Here is a 23,206-nt window from a genome sequence, read left to right on the forward strand (position 1 = left end):
AAACCAAATACTGTTTTGAAGAAATATTTCTGTTCCTTGGGCTTGAAGCTAGTATGCTAGATAGAGAAGTGCTGCAAAGCAAACATGGGAAAAAGGGGCTTCTCTCCTACTCATGCTATCCCTTAAACCTAACCTGTTTTCAGCTGAAGCCTGATCTGATAGGAGTTTGCATGAAGTGGTTTCTGAGACAGCTGGGAAAAGACTGAGTAGAAAAAGATTCTAGTTTCATCTATCCAGTCCTGCTTATTCAATATATGATGCGCTGCATCATTCAGTGTTCCTTAGCTACAAAAGCATATAGGTGTGTATAAGCTTATAAGCTTTCTCCCTAGTGGCTACTGCTGCAATACTTGAAACACTTCAGAATTACTACGGAATTTATATTTATGTCACCTTCCTCTCAACCAGTTTTTACATGAAGCTCAATAGCTTCTGGTTGATTTGCAGCAAATAGATACATGTCATGGCTTTATACCATCCTTCCAAGAAATTACACAAAAATTATTTATCTTTACAAAAAGATGTTTCATTTGAATTCTGATCAGCAGCTGAAAGAGCAAGTAAATATTTCCCATCTGTATGTCCTATAATTTCTCATTTATTTTTAAACTCTTTTCAGCTTCATGTAATAGCTCATGCCTCTTGCTTTCTCTACCCATTTCATTAGTTTTACCTTTTGTACTTTTAGTAAATATTGTTGTTGTTACCCCTTCTCTTGGGCTACTCTCAGTCTATTTTGGATTTTTCCCCCCTACTGAATGGAGGTTAAATTTGGAAGCCTTCCAGAACAGAACAACTGTTGCTGATTCAGAGAAAATGTTTGTCTTTGGGCTCTGTATTCATTTTGTAATGTCGCCAGAGCAATTTTGGATACAGCAGCTTGCCATGACATCAGAGGCTAGTCCCTTACCTGTTTCTAGTAAAATGATTCTTTGGGGTCTTTCTGACTGGTTATATAGAAAATAGTCACTCCTGTTTTGCCTTTATCTGCCTTGCAGCTCAAACTGGACTCCAAATAAAGAGATATATCCATGTATGGAATTTATAATAGAGGCTTCAAAACCAGATTCTGGGGAGACTTTATATAACTTTTGAGAGACCAAATAAAAATTTACCTCAGTTTCTTCAAATTCACAAAGACCTCAGGGAGTGGGTACCTTGGGAGTAAGTCCCAGGTTAGTGTCTGCTGTGAATAGTTTGATGGTTCAAATTCTTGCTCTGCTTAGGAATGCAGACAGACATTATTTTCCTAGGTCATTCGTTGATTTCTGGGAAATGATCTAGTAAGTGTATACACATATGGATGTTTTCTGAGAGAACTGAATTTCTGAATTTGGGTAAAGAGAGAGAAGCTGGTAGAGATAAATACAGGTGGGAGGTTTTTGGCAAGCTCAGCTGCACCATACAGGTTTTCTTATCCACAGCAGTGAGTGGATAAGCTGCTACTATTTCCAAATTCACTGAACAGGTAATGTTGAAGAATAAATCAAAGGCAACATTCAGCTGAACATTCAGACTGGCATTGCTGAACAGCAGCATAAATGCACTGGAAGAGGTACAAGATTTATTCTTTACATGAGGGAATATGACAGACTGTGACCATTGCAAGAAACAAGCCCATCCTCTGCCTGAGTTCCCCTCTATAAGTTCACACATGTGCCTGACTATCCACATTTCTTGTTGCTTTCTTGTTATTTCCCTCTGCAATGCTGTGCACTGAGCAAACTTGCCAGTGTGTGTGTGTGTGTGGCTCCCATTCAAGCGAAATTATGTTGGGCAATGGAATAGATGAATCCAAGAACAAGATATCTTTCCCCAGTTTTTCTGCAGAAGGCTGCAGTGTGGTGAGTAGGGGAATGGCAGGGCTACCATAGCTCGGGAGTAGCCAAATCTATAAGGAATCTATTGGAAAAAGGGGAGGAAAGGGGGAGAGAAAGTCCTTGATTTAGCAGGAAACCCATGCATTGGCAGAGAAGGGTTCTAAACCCCTAAGAGCTGGTCCCAAGACCCTTTCAGCTCAGTGAATAAACCAAGAAAGGGAAGTACATGCATGATCTTATGATTTTGTGCTGAGTAATATGGAATTTGTTTTAAATTCCTGTGCAGATTTCTTTGTGTTGTGTGTACCTGCCTCCAAAGCTTAAAACTGCAAATTCAGAGCACCCTCAAGGAAGAACTCAGAGAAAGATTTGCCTAAGTTACTGGGAGGTTTTGAGGGGGGTGAGTGCACAGGCTGAAAGACATTGAAAGCTCAACTTACAGGTGAGCTGAGGAAAGAAACACTGTGCTCAGTGCCAGTGGAGCTTAAAAATACACAGACTTAGTATATTATAGGCCAGGCACAGCGGCATGATCAGGGTCCAGCTCCTACAGTTGTCACATCACAGCAACTTGCTAGTGTGCGTGCCTGAGTCAAATTTAATACAGAGAGGACAGTGTATATTGTGTAGGGTTAAGAAGAAAACTGTGCTGTACTGCTGGCCATCAGAGAGGTGTTGGTACCCAGTTGGTGCCCAACAGCTGCGAGATGAACCAATTATTTCTTCTCCCACTCTTCACTTCCTGACTCCTTTAGCTTTAATGTGAATAGCAAACCCTAGAAGAAATATAAAGCAAGTTTTACCAGCCCTAAGTATGTTTACAAATGTTTACAGTGAAAGGCTTTGCTGGTAGCATTATGATGATTGTTTTGCAGAGAAGAAAATAGCAGAGAGAATCAATTAGGCGATTATAATAATAAAAACAAATAATTAAATCAATTATGCAATAAAATGTCCTGGCTGCAAACTACAGTTTCTCTGTAGAGCTCATGGAGAGCATTCAGTGTTGGTAGTGCTGGATCCAGGATATCAAGTTAAACACACTGATCTCCTTCTGTGTTTTCAAATAATTAACAGCAGAGCTTGAAGTCCTTATTCAGTTTTTATTTTTTGAGGGGAAAAAAAAACCGCAAAGGAAGCTGTTTCTAGAACTTATTCCTAGTTGATGTAAAAGCTGTTTTTTTTTTTAAGCAGTCCTAATGCTACCTGTCTAGCTGATATGCACAGCCTAACTTTTTCCTAAACAAAACGTGCTCTTTGAGTTGCCAGCTACAGCAGAGAGCACTTCCTGGCAGCTCTGAGTGCTGAGGATCATACAAACTGGCACAGCTTGCATCAGATAACGTGATTTCCCCCTCCTTAGTTGGGGGATTATCTGTAGAGCTGCACAAGGTATGTGAACAGGAGATAATATTTGCAAGAGAAACAACAGCCAGGTCACCAAGAAAATTGCTGTAGAAAAACAAGGTTTACCTTGCATAACCTCCTGTATGCCAAACAAGAAATCTTACTTAGGATCAGATCTTGCTCTCTTTGAGGTAAGTGGAAATTTTTCTATTTGCTTCACTGTGGAGGATCAGACCCATAAGGAGTCTAATTTGCCTCTGTAAACAGGATAAAGAAACAGAAGAAACATCCGAAGCAACTAGTAAGAATTTCCTGGCAATGAAGGTATTGGTCATTAACAAGTGAAAAACTCGAATGCTTTGTATCTGAACAGTTTAATTCACATTGGCTTTCATCCATCCCTACTTCTATGGGCTTGAAAAGAGAATTGTGAAATATTTGGCAAGGAATTTGATCTAGATTCTGGTGTCTGGCGATGTGCTCTTTCTGTTTGTAAACTGTGTTGTGAAACCACGCTTGGGCGCAGCTAAAGTGAGTCAGCAAAGCAGACCCCACGCCTGACAGCTCTTCCCGACTTTATAATAAATATAATATAGCAACACATTTCCTTGCTTACCCTGCAGCAGCGATACTTGGGACAGGATTACTTTCAGTTGTATTCAGGGGTGGAAGATGCACTAAGATGACCATGTCCGGGCATTTATTTCTGTTACGAGGGCACATTAATGCCCTCCATGTAAAAGAAAATGCTGCAGTTCCCTTGACAAAGTGCAGTCTTAATAAGAAATTCCCTCACCAATGATAGCAAAGCAGCTACTTGAAATAGTTAGGATGGTATAGTCCATGAAATTTCTAGAGGAGAATTTTGTCCTTTGCTATTATAAGATGCCATGGAATTTGGAAATTTTAATCTCTGTGTCTGTTCATTGGTCTGAAGGAAGGAAATAGAAAACTAAAAATGTTACTAGCAACAAATCCCAAACACAGGATGTGTCAGCCCAGAAGTTTCTTGCCTATTCTGATCCTGCTAAATTGCCTGAGACCACATTGAAAAAAGTAGCTATTAATGACTTGCTGTCAAACTAAGTCAAAGGACATTTCCATGGGGTCCTACAGATTTCTACTTTGCCCCTTGCTCAGTTTGATATTTCTGCTTATGACTTAGGACCAAATAGAATGTGCATGAAACTATGTGGGTCTCCACACTAAGAGGACTCATGATCCATTTGGGCAGTTTAGCAGTTCACAATCATCTTGCATCATTAGTTTTCACTATGCTGTGACTTGTGATAGAGAGAGCTGCATTATGGCTACCTGTCAAACTGACAGACTTAGTGGAGAAGCCAGAAGCTGAATATTGTGATAACTGAATTAACAGATCCACAACTAAGTTGGTCATTGGCAGATTATCTAGTCTCTGCAAAATGAGGTCAATAAGTGCAGTTCAAAAGTGTCAAGATTTCTGTAGCATGTTTCTATACGGTATCACTCCAGCAGTGTTACGAGTAATGGAACAAATTTTCTTTAAGAAAAGCAGACTTACCAATTGGCACATTTATGGTCCCTCACAAGACTTGAGCACAGAATGATCTCAGTTTTTGGGCCTGTCCCATAATAAACAATTACAGTTGTTTTCTACATAGACTTGCTCTTTGTTTTTGTTAACTACAGAAAGGAAATACCTTGCATGAGGACTCTGAACTCTTAAGAGACTGAAACTCCTTTTATTTGGACTTCTCTGTGGAGGTCAGTGTTTTTCCAGCATTTTATTTAATTGTTTGATAGCAGATGAGAAAATATGAAGCTGCCCAGATCTTTCTGCTGTGGTATCATCAACGTTAGCCACATAAAAATTGTATGTCTTGATTTTCTCTGCCCATGACTCTAGAAGTCCTTTCTCACTCCCTGCTGTATTTAAATCCCTGCTGTATTCAAAGACCTGCTCATATCTGTGAATTCTGCATGAACGCTGTGATGCATCCACCCTCTTGCCTCCTGGGACATGAGTCACCCTTGTAGTGCATTTCATCAAAACTGTTTCACATTTGGCCCTGTGAAGTCATCGATGGCACAAAAGGTTTCTATTCCCTTGTAACTAGTGGAAAAAATAATTAAAAAAAATCCAGTCATAGTTTACAATGATTATGCCAATAACCTACACAATATTGTGTTTTTGTCTTTTGGTGGGCAGAGTGTTTGTTCTTCAACCAGCTGTATTCATTTAGTGTGTTATTAATCTATCTGGTTTTGCCATGTGTCTATTTAACAGTTTGCAGTAGGGAGAATGTGCTCTTTAGACAGCCCTTCTCCTACACAGTTATGTCTTAATTGGGTCTGTGTTTGTAAATAATGGAATTTGCAAAGATCATCTAGTTCTGGAATACTGTAGACAACTCCTAGATTTATAATACAGATGGAACTGATTCAGAAATGATTTTGAGAATGTCGTGCAACTCATACAGTCCTAATTATCTGTTCACCTTTCAACCTCAGAAAGTAGAAAGAAAAGGCAATAAACCAAAATGTCTAGTGTACCATAAATCTAAAGAGACAGCAATCAGATGAAGTTGTGTTTTTTTGAGTCTGTCTTGTCCGAGTGCACCAGGAACTAAAGAAGAGAAGATTATTTTGGTTTTCAAAATCCTCTGCAGAGACAGGCAGCCCTTTAGGACCAGTGAAGGCACTGACTGCTTAAATGGCTTGAATTCTGTCTGTGATGTGACCATCTAAATGTGCCTGGGTATTTGGTTAGCATTATTTCCTTATGACTATTAGTACCCCTCTCCTTCACTATATTTGGATTTGGATCAAAGCCACAATTTGTAAGTATTTTCAGCTCACAGGATTTTGGAAGGGTTCATCTTTAGCAGTTGATACGCATGGAGCTGCAGGAGGAGTTATGCACAATCTTTTCCCAGGAATGGTTTAGGTTTCACTGATGTGAATCTTTTCTGCTGCCCTTTCTAAAATGGCTTAGGGCGTGCTGGACAGGATCTCTGCCAAATCTCCTGTTAGATTCCGAAAGCACAAGCAGGTAACAAAGCCAATAAGTTAATGCCTAGAACTCACCACGTTCTCTGTGTCTCCTGTGCTGTTGGCAAGCTGACATTCTTCTGCGTGCCCGTTACAAAAGCAACTTCCCCGGACAATCAGGTCATAAATAGCATAATGGGCAAATCTTTGAGGCTTCTCTAGCAATGCTGAGCCATGGCACGGACATTCCTGTCTTTTTAACAGCAGGAGACGAAGGTTCGTGAGCTTCAGAAGATCTTGGGCCTCAGGACTGTAGGGGTCTTCAATCTTGTTAGCCGGAGTTAAGGCACGATAAATCACCTGGAAGACAGAAGATGCACATCCAGGAAGAGATGCATGACACAGCAAACATACTAAGGAGGTGCTCAGGAAAGACTTATTTTGAAGCCTGTATAAGAAATTGCAGGCATACATCTGATCCTTGAACATCGCAGCTGAGTCACCACCGGTTGGCTAAGCCATGACAAGTGACTGTGTACAGGCCTTCATCTCGTCTCGGGTGTGAGATAGGAAACATCCTGGTTAAACTGCCTTTCCCTGGAGTTACTGAACCCAGTCACTTACCTCAGTTCAGCCAATGTGTCATTACTTGTCAAGCTCTGATCACTTCCTCGTGGTTCGGAGCCAAGTGACAACAGGGTGTCACTCAGAAATGAGATATGTTGACAGCAATGCAGCATTAATGCCATTCAAACTTATCAAAGCATTTTAAGAACACAGCTTTAATATGAGTGCCGAAAACTGAAGCACTAAAGGGATCTATGGAAGAAGTGAAAAGAGTGGTCAGATTTTTTGGATTGATCACGTGAACTATGTGCTAGAAAACCCAACCTGGCTTAGAGTGAGTAGGAATCAAAATAGTCCTGTTCAAACACAACAAGCTGTGCTAATAACAGGAGAGGACAAATAGCTGCACTGTTGTTACTTTTTTACCAGACCTTTTATGCTATTCCAATTGCTTTCCAGAGGAGCAGCGGTTTATTTTTGGATATATGAGATGAGAATCAGTGCTTAACAGCGACCAAAGGGACATGTCGTATTTTAGCTCCCGTACCACTCTGTGTTTCTGCACCTCTCGAGTGTATATTTGTTCCTGTTGGTTTTGTTGTGGGGAGGGTGACAGCAAAAGGCTGCATTGCAGTCCATACCCATGAGCTGGAGAGCTGCTTATATTCATTCCCAGACTTAGATATCCTTTATGGATGTGTTAACTCCAATTTGAGAGCTATTTTCTCCTCTGGTTGAGTTTTGCCATCATAGCAGAGGGACTTGCCCTCAGGGTCCTTTGGTCCTGCTTTATGAGCAGTGATAGTCTCTGTCTGGCTAACTCTGTCAGTGGAGTGAAAGCTTTGTTTCCATAGGGATTCCTTCCCTCTCTCTCTCTCTCTCCTTTTTTCTTTTCTTTCTAGTGAAACTACTGGTTTAAATAATTGCAAGTTGTAAAATATTTTTGTTCCCTTTTGCTTGTAGGAGCCAGAAAAGAGCTTGTGGTTCATGCCTGGAAGATGATTCTGTTATTGATGGCACATGGGGAGATAAACTCTCTTAAAATAAGTGTCAGCTGCCAGGCTTAACACAGAGCTATACCTGACAGTACTACAGCGAAGGTAGAGGTACATTTCCAACCTGTGCGCAGTATTTTCAGCTAATTCTACTCTTTTTTTTTCTTTTTTTGTTAATTCCCTTCCTTTTCCTGTCAGCTGTTTACAAAGCTGCAAATAGACCTGTTTGGTCAGATGCGAGGTGTCCTACTTCTGTGTTAGATGGAGCTACAGGCGGATTGCCCAGGCTGCGCGACGCAGGTGCCCGCATTCCCCTGACCAATGGAGCCATGAGAAAACAGCCCAGTCCTTTCCACCTCAATGTCTACATTCCCCCGATTAAAGGAACCATAAGCAAATGACCCATTCTGTTTTGTCCAGGTGCCCAACATTCTCCTTATCGATGGATTCACAGGATAAAGACCAAATCTCTTCTGCGCAATTCCTTTAATCCAGTCTTTCCGGGAGAGATGAGTTTCCTGAGCCCCCTCTCCCTCCCTCTAGGCCCACGTGGATGTGGGGTGATTTACCAGAGCCGTGAGCACTTGGTCGTGCGCAGACACACGTCTTCCTCCCATGTGTGTGCCAGTTCACCTAAGGCCAAGGCAGCGAACTGGGTGGAATTGTTCTACAGAGCCTCCTAAGCCAAGCATCTCAAAGCAGGGCTAAAAACTAACTTTTAGGGCATACCATAAAAGAGAGGAAGGATAGGGATGCCTGAAAGATCACAAGATATATGTTAGAGGTGTCTTGCTGGAGAACAAGGCTTCTTAAGGAAGTTAACCAGGATGTCATTAGCCTCGGAAAGATCTGTGTCAGTCCTGCCAGTGTCTTCCTTACACACCCCTGGACAGGGGGCTTAATGTGGCTGTGCCCCAGAGTCCCCACTTGTGAACAGGGAATCAATATGATCTCTGTCTCCTTCACAGCAGATAAATAAGGAAGTGAATAAGAGGAAGATTAAGATTTTTCAGTGCTTTTCAGAAAAGACAGGTTAATCGTCAAAGTCTTTCTTTGTCCTCTATATCTCTGGTGCTGTCCTTCTGTTTGATGACAATGTCCTTGCTTTATGTTATGCTAACCATGAATGAAGTGTTGTGAGCTGTGCTACTAGAATCTTATTCTGTAGTAATATATTTAAAGATATGGATTCGTGTTTTGGGATCTCCAGGCAATTATCCATCCTCACCGTATGTTAATTGGTATCCAGATAGCAAATGAGATCCTTAGGCCAAAGGAACAGTTATTTGGTGCTCTTCTTTCAGCACAGTGCCGTTTACTGTCATGAAGTGCTATCAGTTTTTCTTTTTTTGCTTGACAGCTTGGAAAAAAGCTCAGGTTCCCTGTGGGTTTATTGTTTTGCAAATATTTTCACTTCAGGCCTTGCATCTCTTCAGGAGACTTGTTCTGGTATTTCCAGATCCCCTTAGAACTCCGCACATCTATTTGTCCATAGAGATGTTAATAGCTTGGATGTCCCATAGGGATTGCAACATCCTTTTAAGAAACACCAGTATTCTGTTCCAGTTCAGATGCAAGAGTTTGCTTGTATGATTAATTCATGACATATTCTTGCTTGGAATAAGCTCAGTGGTGAGATTGGATTTGTTCATCCTCATTTCTCCCAAAGCAAGACTTGTTAAAAGTTACAGATCTGATGTGAGTGACATAACACTAATGAAGTCTTTTGGGAACAGCGTGTAGATCTTCTTGGATTCAGTAACCACTAAGGAACTGAGCTTTCCTGACTATATAAAACCATTACTTCAGATATGCATAAAACTTGAATGGAATTTTCTTCTCTCTTCCCCCTTCTGGGAGACGCATTCTCCTTGAAAGTCTGGGGATTTAAACCCTTGAGTACAAATGAGAGTCTAACCTAAGCGCTATTTCTTGGTTCCTTTTCAGTCTCTGATTGGATATGTTTGATTACATTACAGTGCTGGTTGTTAGGTCTTCCATAACATATGGGTTACTTCATTGTCAAGAGCAGTATGATGCAGTTTATAAATTATATTCTTTAATCTCCTATGTGCATTGATTCAAATGACTACAGGGTTGGATCATTTGTTAAAACAGATCTGATATTTCACCTTATATGCCTCTGTCCTATTTATCTATGAATGCATGGTTTACCTAAAAATGTCCCTCTCCTCCTATTTTTTTCCTATACAAAAAGAACATGATGGTATTTTTAAGTGCATGTGATTAGGTTTTTGGGTCATGTAGGTCCTATTATTGAGGCAATAATTAAAAGACAGGTGGCTGATGGTTATATATCCACTTTTAGTTTTGTATCGCCCGAAGAAGGATTTTATTACTGTAAAAGAGGAAGAGATATATCTGTCACCAAAGTACATGCTTGGGAATTTGACTTTTCAAAGCCTCAGCACAATTTTCAGTGTAATTTTCAGGAAATACTTTGGCATTACTCTGGTCAGGACTGCTAGTGATTTCTGCAGGAATCAGAGAAGGCTGCTGCCTTTCCTGCTTGCAATTGTTTTTATTTTTTAATGGCTCATAGGTACCTAAGTACTTCATTGGAGGGGAGGAAGATTAATAAAACTGTAAAAATCTCTGAGGTTCCACATAGATGGATGCTTCATATGTGCAAAATTTTAAAAGTAAAATAATAGGTAAAAGATAAGAGTTTAGCCATCTCAACCATTTCTCCACAAAGATTTGAAAGATCTTTATATTTGAACGATTTGAGTTTTAATGAACTCCCAGAGTCACGAGCTGTGGGAAGGGATACTTCTCACTATGTTATCAGCTCTTCTTTTTTTTTTTTTTGGTTGACAAGATTGCATTGTCTTTCAAAGCCTGTAAGGCAGATTCCTCCTATACTCATGAGTATTGGATTCTACCTTGTGCTTTGCTAAAGAGAAACATGATTTATGTTTATTTCCTGGGGATATTTTACAAATCTGCAGGTTTTTAGTATATGGATGTAGAGGAGATCAAGAGAGTGTAATGGAAAAGATCATATATTCCCTAAATGAAGATGCAGGCTCTGAAAAGAGCTTCCTAAGCATTGCTCTCCATAAGGTTATGTCTCATCTAGTTAAGTCTTTATCTGGTCTCCAGCTCCACAAAGTTCTGTTCTCTTTTTGCTGTAACAGTCTGCTCTGAAATCCCCCAGTGTTTTCTCTAAACACTGTTGTGTAGCTCTCATAAAAGCAGCATGCACACAGTTAGAGAAGAAAATACGCTGCTGATCAAGACTACTAAAGACTGAGCAGTGAGGACACAAAAAGACTTCAGCTTCCATGGAACTGGGTGGGAGATGAGAGTATTCAGCACTTCTGTAGAAGTGATGCCGTTTGTGGAAATACATCCTAATTCCTGAGTTTCCCTTATAATCCGAAACTGTCCCTGGAGCTGAATGCTGAGTGGGACATTCATGCTTATCTCCATATCTGCTATCAAGCGCATATTTGTCATTCTCATTTTGGAAAGTCAATCGGCTATGCCTCAGAAAGATGGTCTCTATCCTGTCCTCTCCTGACCTTTTTAAGAGCAAGGAGGTTTGGAGAATGCTGCAAGTGTGCAAAGCTAAAAAAGCCACCGTTGGAGGGTCTGTTTTACTGTACACAAATTGGCACAGCTTCACAGGGATGATGTTTTATCGCCAGTCAAGAGGATCATCTTCATTCCAGAGTCAATGTCTCAGATTTTTGATTTCTCGCCATTCACTGAGTCCGTGCTTTGCTTCTCCGTCCTTGATGCAGATAATTCTGTTTTCTTAATCTGATCTTCCAGCCCATATGAGTCAGAAAAGATGTGGACACAACAAAGATTCCCCTTATAGCAAGTTCATAGCCTTAGGTCAAGGAATATGAGTCATAATCGGAGGGCAGTGGTAATGCATGACCTCCTACAAAAGAAGATCCCTGTGCAGAACAAGAATTTGATATTTCAAATCATCCTTAAGCTATGCTGATCGTGTTGCACACAATCAGTCAGGTTAATGAGGTCAAAAATGTCTGAGTGCTTATATTAGGCCCATCAGAAGGAAGCTGCAGTAAACACTCTCATCAGTCCTAAATCCTCTTCATTAAGAGATTTTTATGTGAGTTGATTTTGTTTGTAAAGGAATAGTAAACAATTATGTCTTAGATTTTTTCCTACCTCCTGAGAAATATCCTCTGATCATTTTGATTAAGTCCCTTCTCCTGAATTCATTCTTCCATCTCGTGGTGCAATGCCAGCACAAAAATGATCTGTTTTCTCTTTTGAAGTACTGTTAGGAGCAAGAAGATATTAGGAACTCTTAGGTATTAGGAGGCTAGTCTTGGTGATTCGTGGGACAGCACTTTTTAATCAAGATCCTCTGCTTTTCTGTCCTTCCAGGCAATAAAATTTAAAAAGCAGTTAAATATATGATATGACAGTTTGTTAAATAATTGTGAGTTCAGTTTTTTAAATGTCTCTGATCTGGGTAAACCCAGTTAATATCAACACAGTAGCATCTTGAATTCATCCTGTGCTTTCCACAACAGAAAGAGTCAATGTACCTTCAGTTTGCATTTGCTTTGAGGTTATTCCAGTAATCCAGTGTGGCATGAATATTAATATTTAAGCATTACTACCAATATCACAATGGGGAAAGAATGGACAGTTGAGGTTAGAGTTGGACAAATCTGTAGAGCCACGCAGACTCTCTCCTCCTTGAACCTGGTGATTCCTGTAGGGTTCAGGGTGTTCACAGAAATAAATCCCAATGCCTGTGTAGGAAGACAAGGTTTGTAGGGGGAGTATCTTTTGTCAAACTAGCTAATGGAGATAGAATGTAATACCTAAAATACTGCTCACAACAACTGTTCTTTGGGTTGCAGGCTGTGTACAGGGAATAAATGCAATTCCCTCCATTCCACTAACATTTTGCAAGAACTTATGAAGACCAGAGAACATTTCCATGCCGTCTCCACAGTGCAGAATCATTTTTCATTGTAAGAAACGGTGTTTGCTCTGAAATGGTGCAGGGCAGCATGAGGGGTTCTCAACTTCAGAGAGTTCTACTGGAAATGAGGCTGAGAATGAAGAAATTAATTTCACACTGTCTATAGAATTGTCAGGAAATTAAAACACTTAGTCACTATTAATATCAACAGGGCTAGAGCTGCATTCTCGTGGGACAGGATCCATCTCTCATGAGTGGGGCCACTTAGATATCTAGTTCTTGGCTGAAACATTATACGTGAACATATGTACAGCAGTATGCAGTCTCACCATGAAAGCAATTGTGAACAACTGTAGAGAAAACAGCAAGTCTTCTGCCTGGAGTCTGGAAATGACAGTAATGAATACCCAAGATTCAACTTTAAGAAAAGTCATGACTGCAACTTCACGAAGCTTTTATGAAATAGGTTGAGATGGAAAACTGATTTGATATCTGCTTCCTAGTAGGTCAGGAAACGCAGAAATAATGCTCCAGAAAATAACCATGTCTTTCTGGCTAGGTATCAAATGTTTCTGAACTGGCTTATTACAAAGCAGGTCAGAGCAGGACACTTGGTACTCTCCTGAAGTTCACTTGCCAGGGATGGTAATCCTGGACCGGTCTCATGTCAGTTCAGATTCTCCTCAGACACAAACCCTTGAGCCCCTTAATTCTTCCTCCAGGGAAACAGGGCCTGGCAGTGCTATCTGCTTGTTTACACTGCTGGTGTTAACTGCTTCCTCTCAACTTGCCTCTGCATTTTATCTCCTCTACAGTTCGAGTTAAACGAAATGCTGAACAGACAGCCCTAGTCATAACATTCAGGCATGTCCCTTCAGGAGTGACTAATCCCTCCTGGAATTCTTTCCGGCTAGAAGTCGGAATAACGCAAGCATCGTGTGACTTTGAGAGGCCTGGAGAGCGCTGGACAATTCAGTGCAGCGCAGTACCCTGTCCTCGCATCTCGGCTACTAGGAGTTCAGCCTTGTGATGTGCTGGGCATGTTTCTTTTCAGTGACCCCACTGCTGTGTGAGATCAGACCTTTAAGAAGCAAATGAAACCTTAATGGTGACCTCATGAATTATTGATTTACCATTTAATGAGGTATGTATGTGCAAGGCGGGATCCTTCTTTGTTTACCAAAAGGCATGAAGACTGTAAAAGAAAAGCCTGAGAAAAGACAGCAAAAATTATGGGTGCTTGGAACAATCAGGTACCTTCTACCCTGTCCTTGGCCTGGTTTGGTGTCTGTGAGCAAGTGGTCCTGCTCTGTAGTAAGCACTGCTCTGCTCAGGGAGTCCTTGTAGATGGAAAGGGGCAGCAGGATCTCCAGTGGCAGTGCAGAGGCAAAGACCTTCCATAATGTTGGCCATGGCTTCTGTTGCAACAGCCTGGTGGCTTTTGAAGTGCACAGAACTGCATCCCAGCACACCACATGTTGCTTTAACACTCAAAGTGTCTTTAAAAGAGTGAATGAAAGACTTTTAGCTACAAAGCGAGTCCCCTCATCTTTGAAAAAAGGCTTTGCTGCAGACTTTGGTCCCTAAAGAGGTCACCACCGGCTCAAAACAGAGAATGAACGGGTCTTCTGCACAAGGCACATTTAACACGTTGCCATAGGAACCGGTTACCTAATTCAGGCATACACAATTCCTCTTGCCCCCAGTGAATTCCAGTAATGGGTTTATTATATCACACTTCATTGGTGTCATCTGTCACCCAGACACTCACATAAATGAACCAGCCTTTGATTTTACGCTGCCTTCTACTAGACGGACCCATCCAGTATTGGATGGGTCTCCTCTTGGGTCTCGTGGTTGTGAGCTGGTCACTTTTATATCCAGCTTTGCATGCTAATGTCTTCTTTTCATGCAAACATCATCTTCGTTGAAGAACATTTGTTTTCATTTCCCAATATTCTGATTTATTGAAAATGTGCTCTTAATCCCCGAGATCCTTGAGAGCACGTGCTGTCAGGATGCAGGTCGAAGCATTCTGAACCCTTTTTTCCCCAGATGGTGTCTGCAGTGCAAGTCACACAAACATCTGATGCAACGTTGTGGTCACTTCTCCTTTTGCTTGGGCCAGAGCTTTTATTTACATTAGCTGCACTGAAGGTTCATTTCAGGGTTTGTGACTACACAGTACAATGCTTTGCTTATTAGAAAGATGGGTGGATGGACAGTGGGCATGTTTGCAGGTATGAAAGGTGGTTGAAAAAAATCAAAATAGCTTCTGAAAAGAACAGATGATTTCACCAAATTTTAAAAAGCATCTGGAGATTTTCCAGAAAATTTGTGGTAATGATGTCTTGGTTGGACTGAAACACTCACTACAGCAATGAATTTGGAATGTTGAACAAACATTCAAGGCAAGGCTCTCTAAGACAGAATGGCAAGATACCAAAATATAGATGCTCACCTGGCTTGCAGATTGAGACCAATGAAAGAAGATGAAATACTCACAGGTGCTAGAAAATGCTTTGTAGTTTGTTTCTTTCCTTGCGGCTATTCAAAACGTATCGTGTAGAATATTATAAACAAGTGGGTCAGGAAGCTGCATATTCCCTAGTAAATAGCAGGGCCACTAAGATGAACTGCAAAGTCTGGGCTCCTTAGCTTCGTTTAGTTTTCAGCATTGCACAGCTTTCAGAGCTTAGCTTAATGGTGTAAAACTGATCTGGGAAGTACAGGAGATTGGTGAGAAACAAGCAGCTAATAGAGCATGTTAAACAAGTGAGAGAATCAGAGGACCCTTGGTCTCAAATGGCAACAGTGACTGAGGAAGGAACAGCAGCCAAGCACTGAGCTTGGAAACTGGAGCACTGGAATTGGAAGAGAAGGTTGGAGAGCGAACAACATTAATGAGCTAATAGTTCATGTGGGTTCCGCTGGGCAGGCAGTGGTGAAATACATGCCAGAAGTGCTGTAGATCTGAGCCCAGAGAAGGGGATTTAATAAATGCTGGAGTAAAAGGAAACTGCAAAAAGGGCACTAGGAAGCCATCTCCATGCCCCCTAATGCATGACGTCTGTCTTAGTTCTGCCTCATCTCAGATGGCATCTAGATATGTGACCCAGTCAGAGGTGAGAGATAAGGGATAATTTAAAACTGATAAGTGACACACCTTAACCTCATCATCCCCTGGGTTATGACATTGTTACATCACTCACCAAAATATATTTTGCTTCCATTCTAGTATCCTCAAAGGTTCTGCTCACCTTCCTGATGTGCTGCCAGGAGAAACCTTTCTCACTGGTCTTGAAGGCGCACCAGAGTGTGCTGCCTGTGAGAAATACATCTCAGTTTATAGATGCCTATATGTTTTTACAGCTCTACCACCTTCCCTTTTCTCACCCACATTCTCAGTTTTGGAAGCCAAACAACCTGAAATCTTGTTCCCTGATGCATCAGATAAGAGTTTTAAACTTAGTATTCCTAGTAAACCATCTCCTCCATGATTCCTGGTGTGTCCTATTAAACAGGAATTTATATCTCTTCTGAAAGCAAATAGGACAGTGCCTAAGAAAATCTGGGCTACCATACACTGGAAATGACATCAACCCTTTCAGTAGAGAGAGAAGACATTTGTCTTAGAAAATTAATTAACATGTAAGCTGGAAATAGTTTTAATCATCCAAGAAATGCTGTCTGCTTGTGATGTGAGCTCATCAGCTCTCCAAGGCTTGGTCAGTACCAGTAATTGGATAGGTCAGAGGGGAGGTGAAAAGAAAACAGAGAAAACTGCAGAAAATAGTGTGTGGGGGGGATATGTTCAACCATGACCTGCTTCCTTCCGAGTCACTTCCGAGTCGGTGCTTGAGAGGCTGCCTGGTGACAGTTGTATAATCTTTAGAATATGGTATAAAGCTGCAGTTTGGAGATACGTAGGCAAAAATCCCATGAAACTTGCAGTAACAATGCCACTCAAGCAAACCTGATCAGAAATCACTTCAAGTGACGACACTCTGCCTCCCTAGATTTTCATTTACAAAAGAATTTGCTGCTTCATATGGCTGGCCTGGAAAGTCGGATGCGGTTGCACCCTTGTCACAGTGATATTTCATGTATTAGTTAAGAGGTCGCCTTAAGGTCTGTCCAGAACTTCAGGATCCTCTCAGGTTGATGTGCTGGGAAACAGTATTTGTCCTGTTCTCTGCCGAGTTGCTCTGTGGATCTCTGTGTGCTGCTTTATAGCTTCAGCTCCCCGTCGCATGGAGGAAGTGACCTCTGTATGTATTCAATTAATTAACAGTTCATGAAACTATTTGGGAACTGAAAGGACATGACCTGTAAATATATGACTGATATTATTGTTATTAGCATTTTCTATCATCTGCTACCGTAGTGTGAATTGATTAAGCATACACATATTCATTTCAGTGTACTTGCTGCCCAAGCTGACAGAATCCTTTTGACTTGTAATCACAAAGGCTTGTGTTGGATGAATGTTTTATTATTTGGTTTTCTGCCATCCACTTCTCATTTATTTTAGCAGCAACACATGGTCTTAAGTGATATTTTCCAAAGTTAAGTAAGCACAAAACCCAACATAGGGCAGGGGAACAGAGGATACTGTACTAGAGCAGGAAGAGCTGTTTTGCATTTAAGGCCAAGGCCTTTGCTTCAAAGCTTGGATTTTGTTCTGTACTCTACCAGAATTGTCATGTTTTAGCACAAACCACTTCACCTTTCTGTGCTTCTCTTTCCCCATCTGTGAAATGGCAACAGGACCCTTACATGTGTACTGAAGGTCATTAAACAGACCTTGCAAAGTACTTCCAGATTTTTGATTGGAAGGCACACAGCAATGGAAAATGATATTAGATGCCTAGATTCTATACTGACGTGGCAAGTGAAATCTCTGTACAAAAGACATTTGGATGTATTTGACATAAATGTATCTTACTGTGTGACTAGTAGAATTGCTACTCCAGCAACAAGACAGTTCAGCAAATGATTTACTCCAGATTTCCACTCTGCAGAGATGTTTCCCAGTGTGTTGCACAAAGATGAGCTGAGGCTCTCTGTACTGCTGCCTCCCTGTCTCTGGTGTTCTGTACTAGCTCCTTTCTTCTTGAGTGCATTTTGAAACATGCTGCTTTTTTTTTTTTAGGAAAACACTGTTTTCTAAAGCCTATCTGGACCTTTCACCTCACACCTGAGCTTAATTTGTAGCAAAATATTACTGCCCAAATCTTCATGATCGTTTCCAGACAGAGAAATGAAGAAGAGGTTTGTGACTTCGCTAGAGAAGAGAGAAATAAGTGGAAAGACTCCAGCTGCTGATGTGCCTGTGGGATTGTCTTATAATCTCCCTGTATACCTCCATGCCCCTCTATAAAAAGATACCAACGATATCTATCTTCTTTCCTATCTAAAGTTTTTGAGATTGATGAACAAAAAGGCTTATAGCTGAACTGCATACCTGATTAATAAGCAGTTTCTAATGCTCTTCTCAGAGGAATTTATCAGAGTAATCATACATTTATTTAAAAAGAAAACCCTCTCCATCTACTGGCACATCAAAATACTTATACTAAAGGAACTCTGCTCTCTGTGTTGAATAGTGAAACATGGCTGCTTACACCCATTTCTTGTTTCTAAGGCTTTCTGTCACGCCTATGCCTTGCTATTTTATCAGAGCTGACCCTCCCAGCAGGGACAGCGTATTTTCATTGACTTATTTATCTTTTCTCTTTATTTTCTTACCATAAAGCCCTCAGGGAGAGGCTGCCTCTCTTGATTTTTATAGACAGCGTCCCTTGGAGAAGATGCTCATTTTCACCTAGACTTGCGGTGTTCAACATCAAACATTGTCCAAACCGCAGTTATTTGCTTACCTCTCCTCTGGTGCAGGGCACTGCATCGGAGTACCTGGATGTACACATGGAGCCCTCCTCAATGAGGTCATCCTGGAGCCCAAAAGTAGCTGTACAGTTGGCAGAGAAATATTTGTAGGGCCTCCAAGTCTGCCCATAGTCCTGGGACCTTTCCAGCACCATCGCAGCTGGGCGAGGTGACTTGAACACGGCTATGACGTGGGTCAGGTAGAATTCAGTTTCAAAGTCCAGCCTGATTTCCTCTCTGTGCACCCCTTGGGCAGACTGCCACCAGGAGATGGGGTTTGCAAAGAAGTCATCCGTCATGTCAGCAGGGAGATGGGAGTTATCCGGCTGGTTGGCATTGCACTTGGTGCAGCGAGGCTGTCCGCAGCCCTGGGCCGCCGGATGGAGCAGGTTCTGATCCGGGTAGAAGCAGTACAGTTCGGTGCTGTTCTGCCCACAGGTGGTGAGAGTGGCTGGTGTCCTCCCGGTCGCCAGGTTGCCCACTGGAGGATTGCATGACCGGCCGTTGCAGCGGTAGCCTTGTAGCCTCGTGGGATCTGAAAGACAGGCGAAAGAAACAAAACTAAGCAAAATTTCCCAGGTGATTCCCAGGCTCTAAACCCCCTGACCATGCAAATGTTGGGATTTTCTTTCTGCACCCAACAGGACTTAGTGTTAAGAAAGCTACTTCATCTTCTCACACAAAGTCTGGAGGGCACTTCCCAGTGAATGCAATCCTTGCTGTAGGTGCCAAAGTCGGGAACTGATGTCTTCAGAAAACTCAGGTGCTACCTGTGAGCATTTGAAGGTCTAATTTTGATTTCTGTTAAAAATGCACTTGGCTGCTGGTCTGTCAAACCATGTGCTTAGGTATAGAAATCTGTTTTTTCTTACTTTAGTCCTAGCAAAGCTCCATGTCTAAGGACTTTTCCGTACACTTATTTCCATTGTCATCAGAGAGTGAAGCAGGCTGCATTATGCACCGTAGGTTCAGTAAAAAAGAAATGATTCCTGGCCAACAGATTGCAGACTGTTTACACATAGAGAGAGCTATAATCACAGAATCACAGAACGGTTGAGGTTGGAAGGGACCCCTAGAGATCCTCTAGTCCAGCCCCCCATGTGGCACAGGGTGGCATCCAGGCGGGCTTGGAAGATCTCCAGAGGAGACTCCACAACCTCCCTGGGCAGCCCGGGCCAGGGCTCTGGCACCCTCACAGGAACGTTGTTCTTCCTGACATGGAGATGGAGCTGCCTGGGTTTCAACCTGTACCCATTACCCCTTGTCCTGTCACTGGCCACCACCGAGAAGAGCTTGTCCCCATCTTCTTTACACTCTCCCCTCAGGTACTTATACATATTGATCATATCTCCTCTCAATAAAACATGTATTTCTATAGTTATGCATTACTGGCCAATTTTAAGAGGTACTGAGTTTCTGACACTACTTTTCAAATCAGCTGGAGTTGTTAATACTTAGCAGAGCAGAAAATCAAGCCTCTCTCTTGTTTAAATGCTTTACTATGGGAACAGGCAGCTGTATTCTGTTTACCAAGTTTACAATTATTGGTAAACAAGCCCTTTTTTCTATATTCAATATAGGTATTTCTAAATTAGTAAAAGGTAGGGATAACTGAAAAAGTCATAATATTGTTTGGAAATCAGTAATGCCTTGTGACACTGGATCACAAGTTATTCCCAAAGTCTTATTACCAAATTGGAGAAAGTTGCTTTTCTAATGACTTCTTCTAGGGAATTTTCTAGGGAAATTTCCCCCAAAGGTGGGGAATGCATGTTGTTCTGGAAAGCATCTCATGCATTTTGCATCCTAGAATTCAGACACGATGCCAAGTCTTGGCATGTCCAGTGAATCCCACTGACCAGTGGAGTCTGGAGGGGGAATTCCACTGAGCACAAGAGTTCCTGAAAAAGGATAAATACATCCTTATGGCTGAACACAACTTTTACAAGCTGCAGCACCTCAAGATTGTCCTTGCAAGTGGCATTTCAGTGTCTACATTGTCATATTTGACTTCTTTGGTAAAAAATGTTGTAAAAATAGAAAGTACAACAATTCTTATGTTTATAGTAAATTGGATATTAACTGCTTTTGCTCGGTGCTGCACGAAGGTGTCATGAGACACCTCCAGAGAATTTATGTAGGCCCAATCTTCCAACTGAGCTCTAAATAAGCATTAGCTGTGACAGGAGTCAAGGCACTTAGTTTTGATTAAGACTGAGCTCATGTTACAAATCCCACTGAAATATGGATAAGCATGCCCTGTAACTAAAAGAAATTCCATCTTTATTGATATATGACATCATGAAAGCTTTCACAGAGGAAAATGGGTCCTAATGTTCTAAATTGAAGGAGTTACACAGGGGAAGCTTTGCAAACATGAATGAGAGAAAGAAAAAAGGAAACTTTTTTAAAAGGAAATGGCTTTTACTTTTATTTCCCATAAATGGGCTATCTGTCCCATACTGAGTCTTTCATCTATATTTATATGGACCTGGAAAGGCAGGAAGAATTTGGTCATTCTAATCAGCAGTCGCAAGATGCTTTAGCTGCTCTGCCTGCTAATGCAGCAACATCAATAAACAGTTCCTGTCCGAACTGCTGTGTCATTAGGAAAATGGGAGAGGAAGAGCATGCAAATTAGTGCAAGGGAGGTTGAGAGAAGGAGAGAGGCAGGAAAACAACTTTTGCAGTCAATTAAAAGCTTTGCATTTAGAGAGATCAATGGATAGGATGTTACTTAGCCACGAGGATGGCTCAGCCTGTCCATCACTCACTGATTCTGCGGAAACAACACGAAGTGAGCCTCTGAGCATCTCACTGCAGAGAGATACCGCAGCCAAGCCACCAGACAACTTCTCCTAAATGCCAGGGTGGGTTGATGAATAATAACAACAAAATAAACAGTTTGATTGTGCACGGGCCATGCATGTCATTGAGGCTGATTAACTTTTACTGCACGATGTGTGCCTTGGCTCCGTAAAGGGTATCACTAATTTATTTATTTATCTTCTGCTCTTTCTGGGCCGTGCCACCGAGTGGCAGGGCAGTGGCACATGCCTGGCGCGTGTTGTAATGATAATATTATCTGATGATTAGGGTGCCATTCAGTTGAAGAGAGGACACACTTCTGATATTATCAGGACACAGTTTCCAGCAGAGATGTCTTACTTCAGAGCCTTGTAACACCGGCTTCAAAGCCTGCTGATGTGACTAGAAAGATGCCTAGGATTTTCTATGGACTTTGGGATGGGATTTTTTATTTCTTTTCTGTATGCAAAATGACTTGTGTTCAAGACTCCTCCAGAACAACTTTGACAATTCTAAGCAAATCTTAAACACTGAGAATTTTGGATATCTTCTGCTGAAGTCTTGGTGGAGGAGTTTCAGCATGCACATACACATTTGCCCACCTGAATTGCACTTGTTCTACCTTGACTAAATTTCTTTTTAACTAGCAAAACTTTTGAATGTTTGTTCATAGCTAATCAACTTGCGGACATAAGTTGCTCAAGTCATGATTAATCACATAGAGCTTTTTCTGTAATGCTGGTGACAAGAACAGTGCTACAGCCCTTTGGTTTGTCAGGGGCCAACAGCCAATGAGTTTGATGTTTCTTCATTATTTTATGAGTAGCCAGATGAATTTTATCACCAGAAGAGTCCTCACAAATGGAACTTCCTAAATATCCCAAAGATGACACTCTGAATAAGGGATGAACCCCAAATGCCCCCATGGCCTGAGGCACAGACAGAGGGAGAACAAGACCTCAGATCTGGGCAGTCTTCCAGCATTGCTAGTTGTCCTCTCCCCACCTGCATCCCTCTTGGAGCAGCGCTTGGCTCCAGGACCTGCAGCCTCCTTTGCAGACCTGCCCGATCACCCTGGACCTCGGGAAGCCAAACCCCGTGATAACAGGGCAGCACAAGTCACCTTAAGCCTAGCGCTAGAAATGGCCATTTTTGACCACATCACGCCCCCTTTTGGAGACCTGCCACCAGGAGGAGAGCTGGCCCAGGCCCATCTCCTGGGATGAGGTCTGGCAGAGAGCGAAGCAGGAGCTGCTGGCAGTGCCCGGGCTGTCCCACACACGGGAGTTTCCAGGCTCCTGTGGAGTTTATGTGAGCGGGATGCACCCTGTACCCAAACAGGCAAGGGGAAGCCCAGCCCCAGCATCACATCTCATGTTATAAAGCCGAGCAGACCCTTCTGGACAGACTACTATTTTTTCCCCCTTTGCACTATGCTTAAAGATCTAAAGACTCTGACAGCCCTGGCTGTGTCATCTGCATGGACACGGGCAAAAGGCAAATATTCCCCCCATTCCTCATAAGTTCCCATCAATTTATCTCACCTGTTACCAGAAGGGGCTAACTGTAATGTTGAAAAGGGAGATTACTGTGTAAAATAGTGGGGCATGAAAGAAAGAACACTTGTCTGTATACCTCTCTGTTCAGGAAAAAGCTGAGATTTTCTGCAGATTAGCTAAATGCTGTCAGAACCTTGATTTAAATAATATTGACTCAGCCTGCAAAGAGCCTGTAAAGATTCAAGATTAATTCAAAGTTTTTACATTGCTTAAAAAAAAAAAAAAAAAAAAAAAAAAACCCAGAAATGATCAAGTAGCCCTTGTGCTTTCATAGGTTGATGTTTACCCAGCCTTGTGAGCAGGCAT

The 23,206-nt window shown here is 41.8% G+C and overlaps 1 protein-coding gene across 1 annotated transcript in view; it reads right to left on the reverse strand.

Annotated features, from left to right (window-relative positions):
* Positions 1–23,206, reverse strand: part of LOC112958752 (netrin-4-like) — a 42,644-nt gene that overhangs the window by 17,988 nt on the left and 1,450 nt on the right. The window contains exons 2-3 of the mRNA XM_026052680.1: positions 18,527–19,068; positions 6,237–6,500 (exon numbers count right to left, since the gene is read on the reverse strand). Coding sequence (XP_025908465.1) covers positions 6,237–6,500; positions 18,527–19,068 — 806 coding nt within the window. The remainder of the gene's footprint in view (positions 1–6,236; positions 6,501–18,526; positions 19,069–23,206) is intronic.

This window comes from Nothoprocta perdicaria, unplaced genomic scaffold, assembly GCF_003342845.1.
Source record: "Nothoprocta perdicaria isolate Ctin4 unplaced genomic scaffold, notPer1 scaffold_9, whole genome shotgun sequence".
In the NCBI taxonomy this organism is placed as follows: domain Eukaryota; kingdom Metazoa; phylum Chordata; class Aves; order Tinamiformes; family Tinamidae; genus Nothoprocta; species Nothoprocta perdicaria.